Consider the following 19,061-nt stretch of genomic DNA (forward strand, 5'->3'; position numbering starts at 1 on the left):
GCAGAACATGTACTTTTTTTTTTTGAAAAACATGAAAGGCAATATTTTCCGAATTCGTTAGGAAAAAAATGTCCTTTATTCTTCCACATACGCATTACAAACTCGTAAGATAAAGATTACAAATTGCCACCACCAATATTTATTTATCTTCTCGCCTGGAGGTTATATACAATGGTAGATGTGGATTAGGAAACCAGCGAACTAGAAAAAGCGTGCTCTGGCATAAAAAATAATTCTGAGCAGCCTGTCGACATTTCCCGGTGACAAAGCCTCAGACGATTAAAAATAAACAAGGTTCTTTATTGAGAGAAAGTAAATAAAAAGCCCTAGCCAGTGAACTACCTTAAACTGAAACGAACTATACATACATGAATACGTTAAATGTTATATTACATATATAAATTTATATCATCATGTATATGTTAAATGTTATATTAAATACATAAATTTATATCCTTCTATAGATATGTTAAATGTTATATTACATATATATATATATATATATATATATATATATATATATTATTCAATGGATAGATTAACTGTTATATTACATATATGATTTTATATCATTCCATGGATATGTTAAGTGTTATATTACATATATGAATTCATATCATCATGGATGTGTTAGTTATATTACATATATAAATTTATATCATCATAGATATGTTAAATGCTATATTACATAGATAAATTTATATCATCATGGATATGTTAAATGTTATGTTGCATATATACATTTATATCATTCTATGGATATGTTAAATGTTATATTGCATATATACATTTATATCATTCTATGGATATGTTAAATCTTATATTGCATATATCAATTTATATCATAATGGATATGTTACCTGTTATTTATATCATTCCATAGATATGTTAAATGTTATATTACATATATAAAATTATATCATTCCATAGATATGTTAAATGTTGTATTACATATATAAATTTATATCATTCCATAGATATGTTAAATGTTATATTACATATATAAATTTATATCATTCCATAGATATGTTAAATGTTATATTACATATATAAATTTATATCATCCATAGATATGTTAAATGTTATATTACAAATATAAATTTATATCATCCATAGATATGTAAAATGTTATATTACATATATAAATTTATATCATCCATAGGTATGTTACCTGTTATATTACATATATAAATTTATATCATTCCATAGATATGCTAAATGTTTTATTACAAATATCATTCCATGGATATGTTAAATGTTATATTACATATATAAATATATATCATTCAATAGATACGTTAAATCTTACATTACAAATATCATTCCATTAATATCTTAAATGTTATATTACATATATAAATTTATATCATCATTGATATGTTGAATGTTATATTACATATATAAATTAATATAATCCATAGATATGTTAAATGTTTTATTGCATATATAAATTTATATCATTTATGGATATGTTACATGTTATAGTACATGTATAAATTTATATCATTCCATGGGTATGTTACATGCAATATTACATATATAAATTTATATCATTCCATCGATATGTTAAATGTAATATTACATATATAAATTTATATCATCCCATCGATATGTTAAATCTTATAGAACATATGTAAATTTATACCATTACATAGATATGTTAAATGTTATATTACATATATAAATTTATATCATTCCATAGATATGTTAAATGTTATATTAAATATATAAATTTATATCATTCTATAGATATGTTAAATGTTATATTACATATATAAATTTAAATCATTCCATAGATATGTTAAATGTTATATTACATATATAAATTTATATCATTCCATAGATATGTTAAATGTTATATTACATATATAAATTTATATCATTCAATAGATATGTTAAATGTTATATTACATATATAAATTTATATCATTACATAGATATGTTAAATGCTATATTACATATATAAATTTATATCATTCCATAGATATGTTAAATGTTATATTACATATATAAATTTATATCATTCCATAGATATGTTAAATGTTATATTACATATATAAATTTATATCATTCCATAGATATATTAAATGTTATATTACATATATAAAATTATATCATTCCATAGATATGTTAAATGTTGTATTACATATATAAATTTATATCATTCCATAGATATGTTAAATGTTATATTACATATATAAATTTATATCATTCCATAGATATGTTAAATGTTATATTACATATATAAATTTATATCATCCATAGATATGTTAAATGTTATATTACAAATATAAATTTATATCATCCATAGATATGTAAAATGTTATATTACATATATAAATTTATATCATCCATAGGTATGTTACCTGTTATATTACATATATAAATTTATATCATTCTATAGTTATGTTAAATGTTATATTACATATATAAATTTATATCATTCCATAGATATGCTAAATGTTTTATTACAAATATCATTCCATGGATATGTTAAATGTTATATTACATATATAAATATATATCATTCAATAGATACGTTAAATCTTACATTACAAATATCATTCCATTAATATCTTAAATGTTATATTACATATATAAATTTATATCATCATTGATATGTTGAATGTTATATTACATATATAAATTAATATAATCCATAGATATGTTAAATGTTTTATTGCATATATAAATTTATATCATTTATGGATATGTTACATGTTATAGTACATGTATAAATTTATATCATTCCATGGGTATGTTACATGCAATATTACATATATAAATTTATATCATTCCATCGATATGTTAAATGTAATATTACATATATAAATTTATATCATCCCATCGATATGTTAAATCTTATAGAACATATGTAAATTTATACCATTACATAGATATGTTAAATGTTATATTACATATATAAATTTATATCATTCCATAGATATGTTAAATGTTGTATTAAATATATAAATTTATATCATTCTATAGATATGTTAAATGTTATATTACATATATAAATTTAAATCATTCCATAGATATGTTAAATGTTATATTACATATATAAATTTATATCATTCCATAGATATGTTAAATGTTATATTACATATATAAATTTATATCATTCAATAGATATGTTAAATGTTATATTACATATATAAATTTATATCATTCCATAGATATGTTAAATGCTATATTACATATATAAATTTATATCATTCCATAGATATGTTAAATGTTATATTACATATATAAATTTATATCATTCCATAGATATGTTAAATGTTATATTACATATATAAATTTATATCATTCCATAGATATATTAAATGTTATATTACATATATAAAATTATATCATTCCATAAATATGTTAAATGAAATAGTATATATATATATATATTTATATCATTACATAGATATGTTAAATGGTTTTATACATATATAAATTTATATCATTCCATAGATAATTTAAATGTTATATTAAATATATAAATTTATATCATTCTATAGATGCGATTGATGTGATATAACATAAATTTATTATATGATATTATATAAATGTGATATTAAATAAAGTTATATCATCATTGATTTGTTAAATGTTATATTACATATATAAATTCATATCATTCCATGGATATGTTGAATCTTATATTACATATATAAATGTATATAATTACATGAATATGTTAAATGTTATATTACATATATAAATTTATATCATTCCATAGATATGTTAAATGTTATATTAAATATATGAATTCATATTATTCCATGGATATGTTAAATGTAATATTACATACATGAATTTATATCATTCCATAAATATGTTAAATGTTATATTACATATTTAAATTTATATCATTCCATAGATATATTAAATGTTATATTACATATATAAATTTATATCATCCATAGATATGTTACATGTTATATTACATATAACAATTTATATCATTCCATAGATATGTTAAATGTTATATTACATATATAAATTTATATCATTTCATAGATATGTTAACTGTTATATTACATATATAAATGTATATCTTTCCATGGATGTGTTAAATGTTATATTACATATATAAATTTATATCATCCTATAGATATGTTAAATGTTATATTACATATAAAAATTTATATCTTTCCATGGATATGTTAAATGTTACAATAAATATATAAATTTGTATCATTACATAGTTATGTTAAATGTTATTATACATATATAAATTCATATCATTCCATAGATATGTTAAATGTTATATTACATATATAAATTTATATCATCCATAGATAAGTTAAATGTTATATTACATATATAAATTTATATCATTTCATAGATATGTTAAATGTTATATTACATATATAAATTTATATCAGTCCATAGATATGCTAAATGTTATATTACATATATAAATTTATATCATTCCATAGATATGTTAAATGTTATATTACATATATAAATTTATATCAGTCCATAGATATGTTAAATGTTATATTACATATATAAATTTATATCATTCCATAGATATGTTTAATGTTATATTACATATATAAATTAATATCAGTCCATAGATATGTTAAATGTTATATTACATATATAAATTTATATCATTCCATGGATGTGTTAAATGTTATATTACATATATAAATTTATATCATTCCATGGATGTGTTAAATGTTATATTACATATATAAATTTATATCTTTCCATGGATGTGTTAAATGTTATATTACATATATAAATTTATATCATTCCATAGATATGTTAAATGTTATATTACATATATAAATTCATATCATCCATAGATATGTTAAATGTTATATTACATATATAAATTTATCATTCCATAGATATGTTAAATGTTATATTACATATATAAATTTATATCATTCCATAGATATGTTAAATGTTATATTACATATATAAATTTATATCATTCCATAGATATGTTTAATGTTATATTACATATATAAATTAATATAATTCCATAAATATGTCAAATGTTATATTACATATATAAATTTATATCATTCCATAGATATGTTAAATGTTATATTACATATATAAATTTATATCATTCTATAGATATGTCAAATGTTATATTACATATATAAATTTATATCAGTCCATAAATATGTCAAATGTTATATTACATATATAAATTTATATCATTCCATAAATATATCAAATGTTATATTACATATATAAATGTATATCAGTCCATAGATATGTTAAATGTTATATTACATATATAAATTTATATCAGTCCATAGATATATTAAATGTTATATTACATATATAAATTTATATCAGTCCATAAATATATCAAATGTTATATTACATATATAAATTTATATCATCCATAGATATGTTAAATGTTATATTACATATATAAATTTATATCATTCCATGGATATGTTAAATGTTATATTACATATATAAATTTATATCAGTCCATCGATATATTAAATGTTATATTACATATATAAATTTATATCCGTCCTTAAATATATCAAATGTCATATTACATATATAAATTTATATCATTCCATAGATATGTTAAATGGTATATTACATATATAAATTTATATCATTCCATAGATATGTTAAATGTTGTATTACATATATAAATTTATATCATTCCATAGATATGTTAAATGTTATATTACATATATAAATTTATATCATTCCATAGATATGTTAAATGTTATATTACATATATAAATTTATATCATTCCATAGATATGTTTAATGTTATATTACATATATAAATTAATATCAGTCCATAGATATGTTAAATGTTATATTACATATATAAATTTATATCATTCCATAGATATGTTAAATGTTATATTACATATATAAATTAATATCAGTCCATAGATATGTTAAATGTTATATTACATATATAAATTTATATCATTTCTATAGATATGTTAAATGTTATATTACATATATAAATTTATATCATTCCATAGATATGTTTAATGTTATATTACATATATAAATTAATATCAGTCCATAGATATGTTAAATGTTATATTACATATATAAATTTATATCATTCCATAGATATGTTAAATGTTATATTACATATATAAATTTATATCATTCCAAAGATATGTTAAATGTTATATTACATATATAAATTTATATCATTCCATAGATATGTTAAATGTTATATTAAATATATGAATTTATATCATTCCATAGATATGTTAAATGTTATATTACATATATAAATTTATATCATTCCATAGATATGTTAAATGTTATATTACATATATAAATTTATATCATTCCATAGATATGTTAAATGTTATATTACATATATAAATTTATATCATTCCATAGATATGTTAAATGTTGTATTACATATATAAATTTATATCATTCCATAGATATGTTAAATGTTATATTACATATATAAATTTATATCATTCCATAGATATGTTAAATGTTATATTACATATATAAATTTATATCATTCCAAAGATATGTTAAATGTTATATTACATATATAAATTTATATCATTCCATAGATATATTAAATGTTATATTACATATATAAATTTATATCATTACATGACACCTGTCGCCGCCAAAAAATATCTGAAACCACCATTGTGCTGTGCGTTCAGTAGTGGTACCTAGACCAAACGTCTACTTGATATCGCGAGCTGTTTCAGCAGTTTTGACCTGGCTTGAATTGAAATACAAAAATTATGCGAATTTGTTTTTTTTTCCATCTTGTATTCGAAGTTCTGAAAAGGAGACAGAATTGGGTTAAATCGACTGTAATTTAAACAATTAGATAGAACAAAAAACGTAATTATTAATAATATATGAAGTAAAGGAATTATAACGAAAACATATTTAAAAATACAGCCATTTGAAATAAAAATTCCGCAAGAACTTTCTCCTCACTTTGCTAAAATGTATAACCACGCATATTTGCTCATGTGTGCGTGTGTGGTGTGTGGACAGTCTATTGAAGAATTTTAGTTGAAATTATCAGGTGACATGAAAAGATCGTTAATAAAATGCAAGTTGCGATCTTAAATATCTGTGTTTTATGACTGATCCATACACAAAATCTACAAAATTATCAAAAACTCTTACGCACTTCTCTCTTGAGTTTTGCTGATGTTTCCTCCAGAAATAGTACGTGAATTATTGTAATAGACATTAGTTTTAAAATAACCAAATAATAAAATGTCTGAGTGTTAATCTCTAGTGTGTGTAGGATCAGTGTAGGACACGCCATTGACGCCCATATCATCTCACAGGAAGATTACGTAGAAACCAGAACTGTAGCATGATATTTTAGGTCGTCCTACGATCGCTCAGATAATGAAACCACGTGCTATTACAATCGATAGAAAACAGTAAACTATTCAATATGTATAAATATAAACAAAGGGCAGGTAACTCACTGAAAACACTCAGGCGAGCGTAACAATTAAATCATATATATATATATATATATATATATATATATATATATATGAGTGTGTGTTTTTTCATGTTTCATTGAATATTATAGACGATTTCTGTCTATATATTTTGATTCTGATTCTTCCTAGTTCACTAATGACGATTTATAACGTATTGCTTCATATTTTAAGTCTTATAACGTAAAATGGTTTATTCTAATACGTTTGACAATTCACGTCAAATTGTTAATATTTATATCCCTCAGCTCGCCGTCCTTGTTCGAACTAACACTGCCATTGCACTAAGAGTAGATCCTTCCTCTGTCAAATAATTCAGTCTCAAACGTCTTCTAATCCTGAGCCTCATCGTACGTAGCTTTATTAGTTCACATTTTAAATCCTGCTCGTGCAATATCCTTTTATTAACTTGTCACTGCTGAAACTTAGAAATTAACAATCGCTTTGTTGTTTATCCAAAACTATTCTTTTTTCTTCTCATTATTATTATTATTATTATTATTATTATTATTATTATTATTATTATTATTACTGCTCTTACACCTACGAGTTTTTTTACCAGTCTATCTCCACTTCTTTTGATCGACGTTGTAAATCTTTGGAAGTTTGGTCGCTAATGTATTACTACCCATGCTAATGTATTATTTTCCATGCTAATGTATTACTTTCCATGCCTTCCAATGGAGCTCTGACAGGTGTTTCCTCTCTTCAGTCTTTCCACCATTATTGACGCTTAGGCAGGCGTTCTAGATTGGCTTCCGCATGCGAAGATTTTCTTATATTTTCATGATTTTTCACAATAGAATAAGTAAAATGTGAAATATAAAGCTAATTACAAAAGAGGAAACGTTGTGTATAAAAATGTCGGGTTTTTAATTAGCCTGAATATTTTTAATGAAAAAAATATATTATGACTATATTTGTTTGACTTTCCCATAGAAATAGTATTTTGTATTCTAGATGCATAATATTTCCACCTTTTAGACTAAACAAACTTATGACAAAAATTTTGGGTTTATTTTTCTGGAAGCGGTTGAGAAGCTAGAATGAAATATTGGCGGTGTTGAGGTTATTGGAATCAATTTGCTTTGAAGCAGTATTGAACGAATGTTGCCATGAAGTATTTGGGATCTGAATTATTTCGTTTATTGAATGGTACAAGGTTGTCCCAACATAATGAAGTAATTTGGAAAGATGTATTTTATTCCCTACTCTATAACAAAGGACAATGCGTATTTATTTGTATGCTTATATATAAAAAATATCCGATCCGATCACGTCACGAGAGTAGCAATGATTACATATCAAATAAGACAACCCCCTTCCGTCTTAAATGAATTTGAAAGACAAACCTTCCCTCTAAATAAGAAAAATCAAAGGGCGGTGATTTTTTTTTAGTTCATTAGAAGCTATAATATAATACGTGAAAATTTAGCTACGTAATAACTGTATGTGAACGTTTTTCTGTCATTTCTAATGCAGGGTGTCCACTCGTAGAATATATAGTTAATTTTTTTATTGGTCCTTTATGATATAATAGAACAGAAAACCCCCGTAAAAAACCTTATCTTTCTACAATCTTCAAAATTTGATGAAGACTAATATAATAATAACACTTTCATACGTATAAACGTAATCTTTTAGCATAAGTTAAATCCGGGTAACACTGGATCAACATGCTTTTAATATTAAGACATACACACATATATATATATATTATTTTTGTTTATTATCTCATTTTCCCTACAGATTGTTGCCTCTCAAATGACAAGAATAGGATTGAGTATTACAATCCGGGAGATAAAATCCAAAAAAGTAACTGTTATTACTGTTCCTGTGATGTAAGTAAAACTTTTACCTATGCCAACATTTCATCCATCTCAATGTAGGTATGAAAAATAGTTTAGCAGGAAAAGGAGGAGTTAGTGAATATCTTACCTGCATTTACATTTATACTAACGTGGAGATACACTAGCACATTTCAATGTCATTTACCAATTTCGTCTAATATAGCTATAAAAATGAAAGTGTCTGTCTGCCTGTCTGTGTACATTTCTCTACGCAATAACTCTGTCAATTTTAAGCCTACAGTTTCGAAATTTGATATACAGGGTACTGAGATTTGGGAAAATCGAGGTGATCAGTTTTCGGCCAGAAATTTGGCGATTAAGGGGTCAAAGTTTAACGAGAACTCTACCAAACTCCTCCTACAATTTTGGGTCTAAACACTTGAAATTTTAGATATAGATTCCTTGGACATGAATCAAATTTAATAACTTGATTTGTGCCCTAAACAATAAATTTTAAGGGGTCATAATAGTGGTCAAAGCTAAAAAAATTGACCGTTTTTTTTTTTTTTTTTTTTTTTTTGCTCAGCATGCACCTCAAAACACCCGGGCAACGCCGGCCACCCATGCTAGTATATATATATATATATATATATATATATATATATATATATATATATATATATATATAAATCTCTCTCTCTCTCTCTCTCTCTCTCTATATATATATATATATATATATATATATATATATATATATATATATATATATATATATATACAGCCTGTCTAAAAAGTCACTGAAAGGTTTGGAACCTAAATAGATTCTTTATTTTTGATGATATCTTTCTGTAATTTTAACACACTCTGACTGACTTATTTTTTTACAAATGCAAAATTCAAACAATCTTTGTTTATGAAAAGCAATGTCTTTTAAATGTTGCCTATTTTCACCTACGCTTATTTGTGCTCTTTCCAAAACATTATTCATGGCAGTTTCCAGAATCTTGGATTGCGATATAACTCTCTTTTTTCGTTTCTGATATTTTCCTTGAATTCTTGCAAGGTTTGGGGTTTGTTACCACAGACACTTTCTTTAAGATATCTCTACAAGAAAAGGTCGGGGCAGGTCAAGTCTGAGGAGCGTGGTAGTCATTTGACATTGTCATAACGAGAGATAATGTTGCCTAAGCATTGCCTGAACAGCGACATATGAGTCGTTGCCTCATCTTGTTAGAACCATACACCGGGCTTATTTTGAATTTAGGAGTGCAGGAAGTCTGTAATCATTCTCCAGTATCTCTCTCCAATAATAGTGACGGCATTTTCGTGTTAATCTTCAAAAAATAAGGTCTAATAATCTTCTCTTCTGTTACTGCACACAATGCAGTGCACTTTATGAGATGCAACTGCTTTTGATTAATGCCCTTGGATTTTCAGAGCCCCCAAAACTGCAATTTTTTTGTTAACGAATCCACTCAAATGAAAATGGGTTTGGGTCATTTAGGACAAATTCTTGCATTTGAACTGCATACTAGACCCTTGTTTGAAAATCTTCAGACTTCAAGTGTTGAATAAGCTGCACTTTGTAAGAACAGAGTTTTCAACTGTGCAGAACATTGTGTAGTAAGCTTTGACATATCCCGAGTTTTGTGAACATCGTTGAGTAGATGTTTCAGGATAATGCTGCACACATTGTTCCCCTATTTTAGCTCACTTTTCCCCAATTTTTATTGTGATGACGTTTCTAGGTCTGCCAGATTGCAGAGGTTCAAGTATAGCTTTGGTCTTATAATCGGTGCATAATGTTTCGAATTGTGTTGTGACTTGGGCTATCTCTTACATGAAAATGCTGTCGGTATGGTTTTTAAGACAAAACTATTGACCACTGATTTTGGTAAAGCAATTTCACAACTTGCGAACGGTGTTCAATTCTATACTTACTTATTATTAATTTTTAAATGTTATCTGTAAAATATCTGAAATAGAGAAAAAAATAATCATTAATGGTAAATGACTAAGATTTTCAACCATTCGGTGACTTTTGGGCACCCTGTATATATATATATATATATATATATATATATATATATATATATATATATATACTAGCAGAGAGATTCGACGTTATCAGGAAATAAATGAGGATCAATACACTCCCAATACTTTTATTGCCATCGAAATCGGTGGAATTACCCAGTTTTTCAATCAAATCGATTGATTGCATGATCTAGTCGAGTATCCATCATAGAGTACCGGGGGATCTTCACATGTCTCCCGTAGTCACTTAGTCCACAATGCATTGTAGTCTATATTGCACTGTAGAGAAACCACATTTGATTTTATAAAATTACTTTATAGAATAGTTTAAAATGCAGAAGTTAAATATCATGATTTAATTGTGCTCTAGACAGAAACATTCATTTCGAACGCACTCCTGTATTATCAAAAAACCTCTGTATAATTCATACGCCGGTTATTCTACTTGTGTGATGATAAAGCTTCTTAAATCTATTTGTGAGATTAAGGTGTATCAGAGTGATAACTCTAGTCAGAATAAGACTGTTTCTCCTTTAATCAAAGTTATTGATTATCGATTTTTGCTATTTATCTGGAGCCTTCCAAAAAAATTCTCTAAAAACGCTGCCAGACACATAAAATACGTTCGCCTTAAATTTAAAAGAAATCGACCCGGCTGTTTCCGAGTTCATAAGGAACGACTCCCACACACGAACGCACACAAAGTATATGTTTATAGTGTGCGTGTGTGTGTATAGACAAATTTCAAAATTTAACGGTTTAATATATATATATATATCGCCTTTCAAAAATTAATTTAGCACTCGAAGATGTCTATAAATCTGACTCTATACTGGTATACTGTGAAACTTTTCTAGACTGCTGATGAAACGGTTGCGTTTCGAATCACAGTTTGAAGCCCCCGTCCATCATATACATATGTGTATGTGTGTGTAAACCATTACAAACTAGATAAAAAAATTAACCGTAGTGGAACTGATATTTCGAAATGATAAACTAGCAAGAGAGTCACTATGTGCCATGGATTGCCTCTTTATTTGTAAAGTTTCAATAAATACATGCATTTTCACTGATAACAAGCCGTCATATTTATGAATATATAAACACGTTTACATATATATGAGATATCAATGTTAGTCTAGAATCTTATTTTAACAATATTTTTTCTTGCCATATATGTGATACACAAATTCATACCTTTTTCCTTTCCTTGCTTTCACTTCATATATAAGAATTCCGTAGTTTCCTGTATTTTTATATTTATAGTGTTTCTTTTCTAACAATAACAATTTCTACACAAATAAAAGTAGGCTTTTGGAAAACATAAAAGTCTGTAAATGAACCAGTGTTAAATACAGATTTGAATATTTAGATTGATCCTCCATAATACATAGGAATATTATTTAATATTAAAAAAATGAATGGATATGAAACCGTTGTAAAAAAAACTGAGCTTTTAAAACTTTGCATGTAATTTACACTTAAATTATTGGTATCAAATATTTTAGCATGGTAATAATTTCGTCTCTGCACAGCTTTTATTTTGCTTGGGAAAAAAACTAGGCACTTAAGTACCAATAAATTATTAAATTAAAAATCAAATCAAAATTATTAAACTCGTTTCAAAGTGGTTGTGTTAAATGTAATATTTATATCGTATTGTAGTTTTTTTTTTAAAGAAAGAAATATATATGCATGTATATATATATATAATATATATTATATATTATATATATGCGTGTGTAACCGTGTGTCACCGTGTGTGTGTGTGTGCATATGTCTTAGTTGAATATTTTAGCAGAATATCTTGTACCCATTAGCATACACTATGTAGTTTGAAGATAAAATTGGGTTAAAATTCATTATCTTTGCGTTGGAAGTTTAACATTCAATGTTGTCAAAGTGCGAATACGGTAAATAAAGGGTGATTGAAAATTGAACAAAATGAATATACGACTGGCGTAAATTACTTACAAATTAAGGAAAGGGGAAGGAAAGAAAGAGAGTGTGAGAAAAAGAGAAAGTGGGGAGAGTGGATATATGAAAACTAATGATTACTATCATGAAATAATATTAAAATTTACGGGAAAAAATATGAGGGCGTAAAGGATAAATGGTATATGTTGGCTATTTGATGGTTAGATATATCAAATACTGACTCAGAGGGTCAAGAGTCTTATATTTTAGAATTGTTTCGTATATAATCAATCTTATACTAATTCTACAGTTTCTACTATGAATTTGAAAATTTGAAATATTTTTACTTTACATTTCATTTGTATTTGACGATTTGTTTTATGACCATTTAAAAAAATGCTAATTTAATCGATGATTTTGTATTGCGATTTCCAGAATGCTAGTATGGTGTGTAAGAAAGGCTCCCCAGACTCATGTCCCAGTCTCAATTGTTCAGAAAGTAATCAGATAAATGTCGATGGTAAATGTTGCCCTATATGTAAAGGTAAGTCAGAACTGCAGTTTAAGGTAAAAATACGAGTCGTATTGTTACACTAAAAACCGTTGAATAAACTTAAAATATACTTATTTTATCTGTGAGGCAAGACAACCGTATTTTGGGGTAACTTTTTTATCGCAACTCCCGAGACTTATAATTTGTGGTTAAGAGGAAATTAAATAAAAATATAAGAAAAATATTTAAGCTTTAAAGGATCGTGTGTTCTTTTTATTACACATTGATGACAACAATGCGGAAGGCATTATGCTAGAACTCCGACTACAATCAACACTCAACGTTACATAAATAAGACAGGAAATGTAGATATCACTAGTCTCATATTTGTTCATATTTGTGTACGCGTAGAAATTCATCCGTTGTGTTCTATGCGCATCTTTCATGCTTTAAGAAATTAAGGAGTTTTGTTGTATTACTACTATAGTGTCGCTTATGAATAAAATTTACATTTAAACGCAGGACGGAGATATTCTCTTCCCTCAAGACGTGTAAAGACATCCGGGACATTGTGGATATATCCAGAATTAAGTTGATCGTAACTTATAAAATATGTGAGATATAATATATGAATTGTAATGTGACAAGATTCGTAAACAAATAAAGATTGAAAAGAATAAAATTATGAAATATAAAAATATAAAAAACCTATGTAGACGACTAATATTTCACTTCGTTTTATTAACTTAAGTTTTTTAAGTTTTCTTGATGACCTCATATTTTCTTAGGATATCAGTATATCTTCTAAACTCAATTTTAATGACATCTGAAAGAATAAGAAATTTGTGGATCGTTTTTAAGTAACTAATAAGGTTAAATAATTTATCTTTTTCAATATTTTCAATTTATATCGTTGTCTTGTTCAGTCTGGTGATAGTGAAAATTAAATGCATTGTAACAACTCTAATCACTTTTACATACTAGTCCTCGTTAGATCACCAAACTTAAGCGAGGTTAAAACTGATCAGCATCAGATGATGGATTATTTGAAAATACCAAGCGCTGTATGTGATGGGTCGAGGGAACTACTTTGCAAAAACGGAGACCAGAAGATACCTGTAGCAAGTACTTTAGAGTAACCTGTTAATCTAAACGTGCTCTTACAGCGAAAGAATTTCCTTCGCAATCATGTGAAGAAATTTTCCGCATATGAAATTCTTTTTTTTATTGCTGCTTTGATTTACGTATACAAATCTTTTAAATAATTATTCAGATTTTATAAATATTTTCCTTGTTTTGTTTTCCCCCAGGAACCGACTTTTGTGCGATGGGCCATGAATGTCATGCAAATGCTACATGCAAAAATCTAGACACAAGATATGCCTGCTTATGTAAATCTGGCTTTGATGGAGTCGATGGCAAATTTTGCCAAGGTACGTTATGCAACAAGACATTAATTGCATGGTTTCATTAGTGGATTATTTGTCATACAATGTTAATAGTTAACCAGTAAACTCATCAGCTTTAATACAATTATTTGTTATGCTTCAGTATAAATTCAGCATTTTTTTCTTTCCTCTAAACAGATAGACACCTCACAAACATAACTGGTATATATTTTAAGTTCCTGCTTCCTTCGTTGATTGCCAACACTGGGAAACATACAAAACATCAATAAATGATTAAAAATTGATACTAACATAATTTATATTTTCTGTATTTTATCTATCTATCTATCTCTCTCTCTCTCTCTCTCTCTCTCTCTCTGTATATATATATATATATATATATATATATATATATATATATATATATATATATATATATATATATATATATATATAAAGATTATTTAGGTATGATACGAGCCAGAAAAATATTCAGAGGAGCCATATTATGGGCTAATAAGAAAGTGGTCTTAATCAACGTCATAACGTTACTAATATCGGGATTCAATATTCCGCTTTTAACCGAGTAAACTTCCATTTCATCAAAGAGAGAAATTAAGAAATATTAAATGTTGAGAGTCTCTGATTTTAATCCTCATTACTAATGATATTAATTATGTCTAATTTTGTATGCTTATATATATATATATATATATATGGGGGGGGGTTAATATTCTTAAAAAATTTTTTTTCACGAGGATGGAGCTTTCTACAATTTCAGTTACTCCAACTGAGAGATCTTTTTTCAGATTCTAACAATTATTTGTATTTTACTTGCACTTTGAGCGGAGCGGAAAAGAAAAGGAAAGAAAACGTGACATTTTACCGCAACGCTACGAAGCCATAGGAAGTGTAAAGCGTTAAAATTTAGCGATGTCAATCAAAAAGTTGACTTACAGAAACGAACGTTGGCTGGTGGCCAGTTAAGCTTTCCGCCGTTTCATTTTTTTGTTTGTTTTCCCACGATGTTGGGGGAAATCAGCTCCCAACAAAATGGAAGTCTTCAAATGAATAGCAATTGTCTGATATGAGGGCTTCCACAACTTACTGCTACACTAGACATTCAGCGTTTTACGGATTTTCCAGTAAAGATATTTACACTCATATTTACCACTGTGTCGCATTGTATAAAAGCCGTCCCCCAGCAAAGCTTTGTATGTGTGCGTGTGTAGGAGGGTAGTGTACAAAAGGATCTTTAATTTCTAGCGCTTTTCTGGGCTAGGAAATGTTAGATACATAGTACTAGCTGAATTTTGTCACATTAAAGGATATAGAAATTAAATTACGGTAACTTATCTTGCCTTTGGTAACATTTATTGGTTATATATTTGTTCTTTTATCAATTTTTTGTGTTATCTCTAGTAATATTTGTGTCCGAAAAGTGTTTTAATTGTTTTTGCTTTTTACTGGCTTAGTTTATTTCTTTTCGAATTTTAAGATCAATAAAAGTAAATGGTGTTAGTGTACGAAACTGATTCTAAATTTCTAGCCTCTTTTTGATCTCATAAATGTTTAGTCACGTGGTACTAGCTGACCGGTTTCACATCAAATGATAGCCTTCACTTTTTTATCCTTGCGGCCTTTCAATCATCTCCTCCCTATTTTAAAAGTCAAACAGAAATAAACTAACAAAAGTTTTTTTTTAAAGTTCAAAGCATGTTCGAACATTTGGACATTTAAATGGTATGGGTGAGAGAAGGTTTTCATATTGCTACCTGTGATACGGTGGTGGGAGGAGGCGTGTTAGAATCTTCGATTATCATTTATACTTTCACACATACAAGTAGTGCCAGAATATATATATTTTTTAAAGATCGATAAACTGATAATAGGTAAAGTTTCAGTACAGGTAACAGCAAATAAATCGTAAACCGAAACAAAATATACGTCAAAGACATTAATTTAATTTCATGTCGACATGTATACTTTAATCATTTGGATTTTTTATGGCTGATTTTTATTTCAAAATTATATTTCGTCCAAATCTTTCTTTTTCGAGATACTAAAAACAATATAGATGATTATACCTCTGTTGTTGGCCGGGCGCCATTCCTCAAAATATATTCTACCACTAAGCGGATGTACTAGAGGTAAGCTCTCTCATTCTTAGGATTACTGGTAGGGTAAGTCATTTTTATTAAATTTTAGTCTAAATGCATTCGAAGCTAAGCAACCTCCCCCAAATAATCGACCGGTGTCTTTTTTCATGTTTCGGTAAATCCGATAATAAATTCAAAGATAATAAATGGAACCATTTGATTTCCACACTTTAAAGTTTATATGTCGGAAGAAAATCAAATCTTAATGAGTTCAGTTCAAACTCTTGTTGTATTTGTTTTTTTTTGTTTGTTTGTTTTTTACTTTCGATTTTTGTTAACTATACTGCATTTTTACTTTATTAATATCTTGATTTGTTTACAGTTAACCTTTTTTTTTAATGAGTGGTTAAAATCGACTAGAAGATAAGAGTGAGTTAGATGGATTGATTGTAAGCCCACATTTGAATATTTTCAGAGACGGTTTATAACAAAATATTTTTCCATTTGAAGGTAAACCAAGCTGTAATTGATCACGTGGAAACGTGCTCTATAGGCGGAAAATCTTGTGAAGAAGCTATTTGTGGAAATTCCATTTGACGCAAGATAAAAGTGGAAGAAACGAGTTTTTTGTCGTGATAAAGAGACGAGTCCTTGTTGTAAATGCGTTACAAAGGCGAACTAAAGACAGTACCAATGAGAGTTAAATCATTGATTACAAACCATATTAGGCCCAATGTCCAAGAAAGATAATTAAGGGGCAAATAATTTGGAGAAATTGTTTGGCGTTAAATTTTCTGTAATGCAATAATAATGTGTGCGTATCGATCTTCAAGATTTAATACTGTGGTATTCTTTTTTTTTTTTCAGATATTGATGAGTGCGCCACTGTCGGTGGCAAGAACGGTCATCTATGTCGTGAGAATACAGTGTGTGTGAACACGATCGGATCGTACCAATGCAAATGCGCAACGGGCGCAAATGGTTATGACGAAGACAACCCCGACGGATCGTGCGAAGGTAGCAACACCTCAGCCTTGTCAGAGTCTGTGATAATGCTAAACTTGTGCCTTACCATGTGGTTAATGCTGTAAATATTGCCATCTCATCTAATTTATTACTAATTGCCTTGATTAACGCATACAATATACATACCTATGCATTTACACACATACACACTAATGTGTATATATATAATTATATAGATATATGCATATATATATATATATAATTATATACATGTATATATATATATATAATACAAAAATTATTTCAAGATATATCTGGGTTGTTTCAACACACATCCATCCACCAAATAATACATGCACTGAATTCTGGGACTGGGAAGAAGATTTTGGTAAAAGGGAATCTCGGGGCAGGACACAAAGCCAACGCGTGCACTGATTCTTCTTCCAACCGCAACTATGTATTCTGCAACAATTATATATTATAAGCAATTTATTTCACAGATGTTTGTTCGTAAAAATAAGTATATATATATATATATATATATATATATATATATATATATATATTATAACTCAGTAAAATACAAAATGTAGAAAATGTAATATTTTGTAACCATGCTCCCCAAAATTTTACATCAATAAATTATATATTTTAGAAATCTATTGTTCATTCAACCGTAGTTATTTTATATGATCTTTGTTGGATGTCCAATCCCAATCATTAAGTTAAGTTTTAAATGCATTATTTAATTGTATTATTTAAATTTTTAATATTTCATTCTTTTCTAGAAATTTATATAATTAACATCATGCAGCCCGTCTTTTAACTACAATTTTTCAACTCGAGTTGTTTTACACGGGCCTACACACATACACACATGTGTGTGCAAGAGTTGTATATCCTATCACAAC

At 26.6% G+C, this 19,061-nt stretch overlaps 1 protein-coding gene across 2 annotated transcripts in view; it reads left to right on the forward strand.

Moving 5' to 3' along the window:
• LOC145248005 (protein kinase C-binding protein NELL2a-like) overlaps positions 1–19,061 on the forward strand; it is an 841,882-nt gene that overhangs the window by 610,630 nt on the left and 212,191 nt on the right. For both annotated transcript variants that reach the window (XM_080109694.1, XM_080109695.1), the window contains exons 9-12: positions 9,210–9,301; positions 13,640–13,748; positions 15,008–15,130; positions 18,052–18,201. In XM_080109694.1, the coding sequence (XP_079965820.1) occupies positions 9,210–9,301; positions 13,640–13,748; positions 15,008–15,130; positions 18,052–18,201 (474 nt within the window). The remainder of the gene's footprint in view (positions 1–9,209; positions 9,302–13,639; positions 13,749–15,007; positions 15,131–18,051; positions 18,202–19,061) is intronic.

The sequence above is a fragment of the Euprymna scolopes genome, chromosome 26, assembly GCF_053919585.1.
Source record: "Euprymna scolopes isolate OS-2025 chromosome 26, ASM5391958v1, whole genome shotgun sequence".
Taxonomy (NCBI): domain Eukaryota; kingdom Metazoa; phylum Mollusca; class Cephalopoda; order Sepiida; family Sepiolidae; genus Euprymna; species Euprymna scolopes.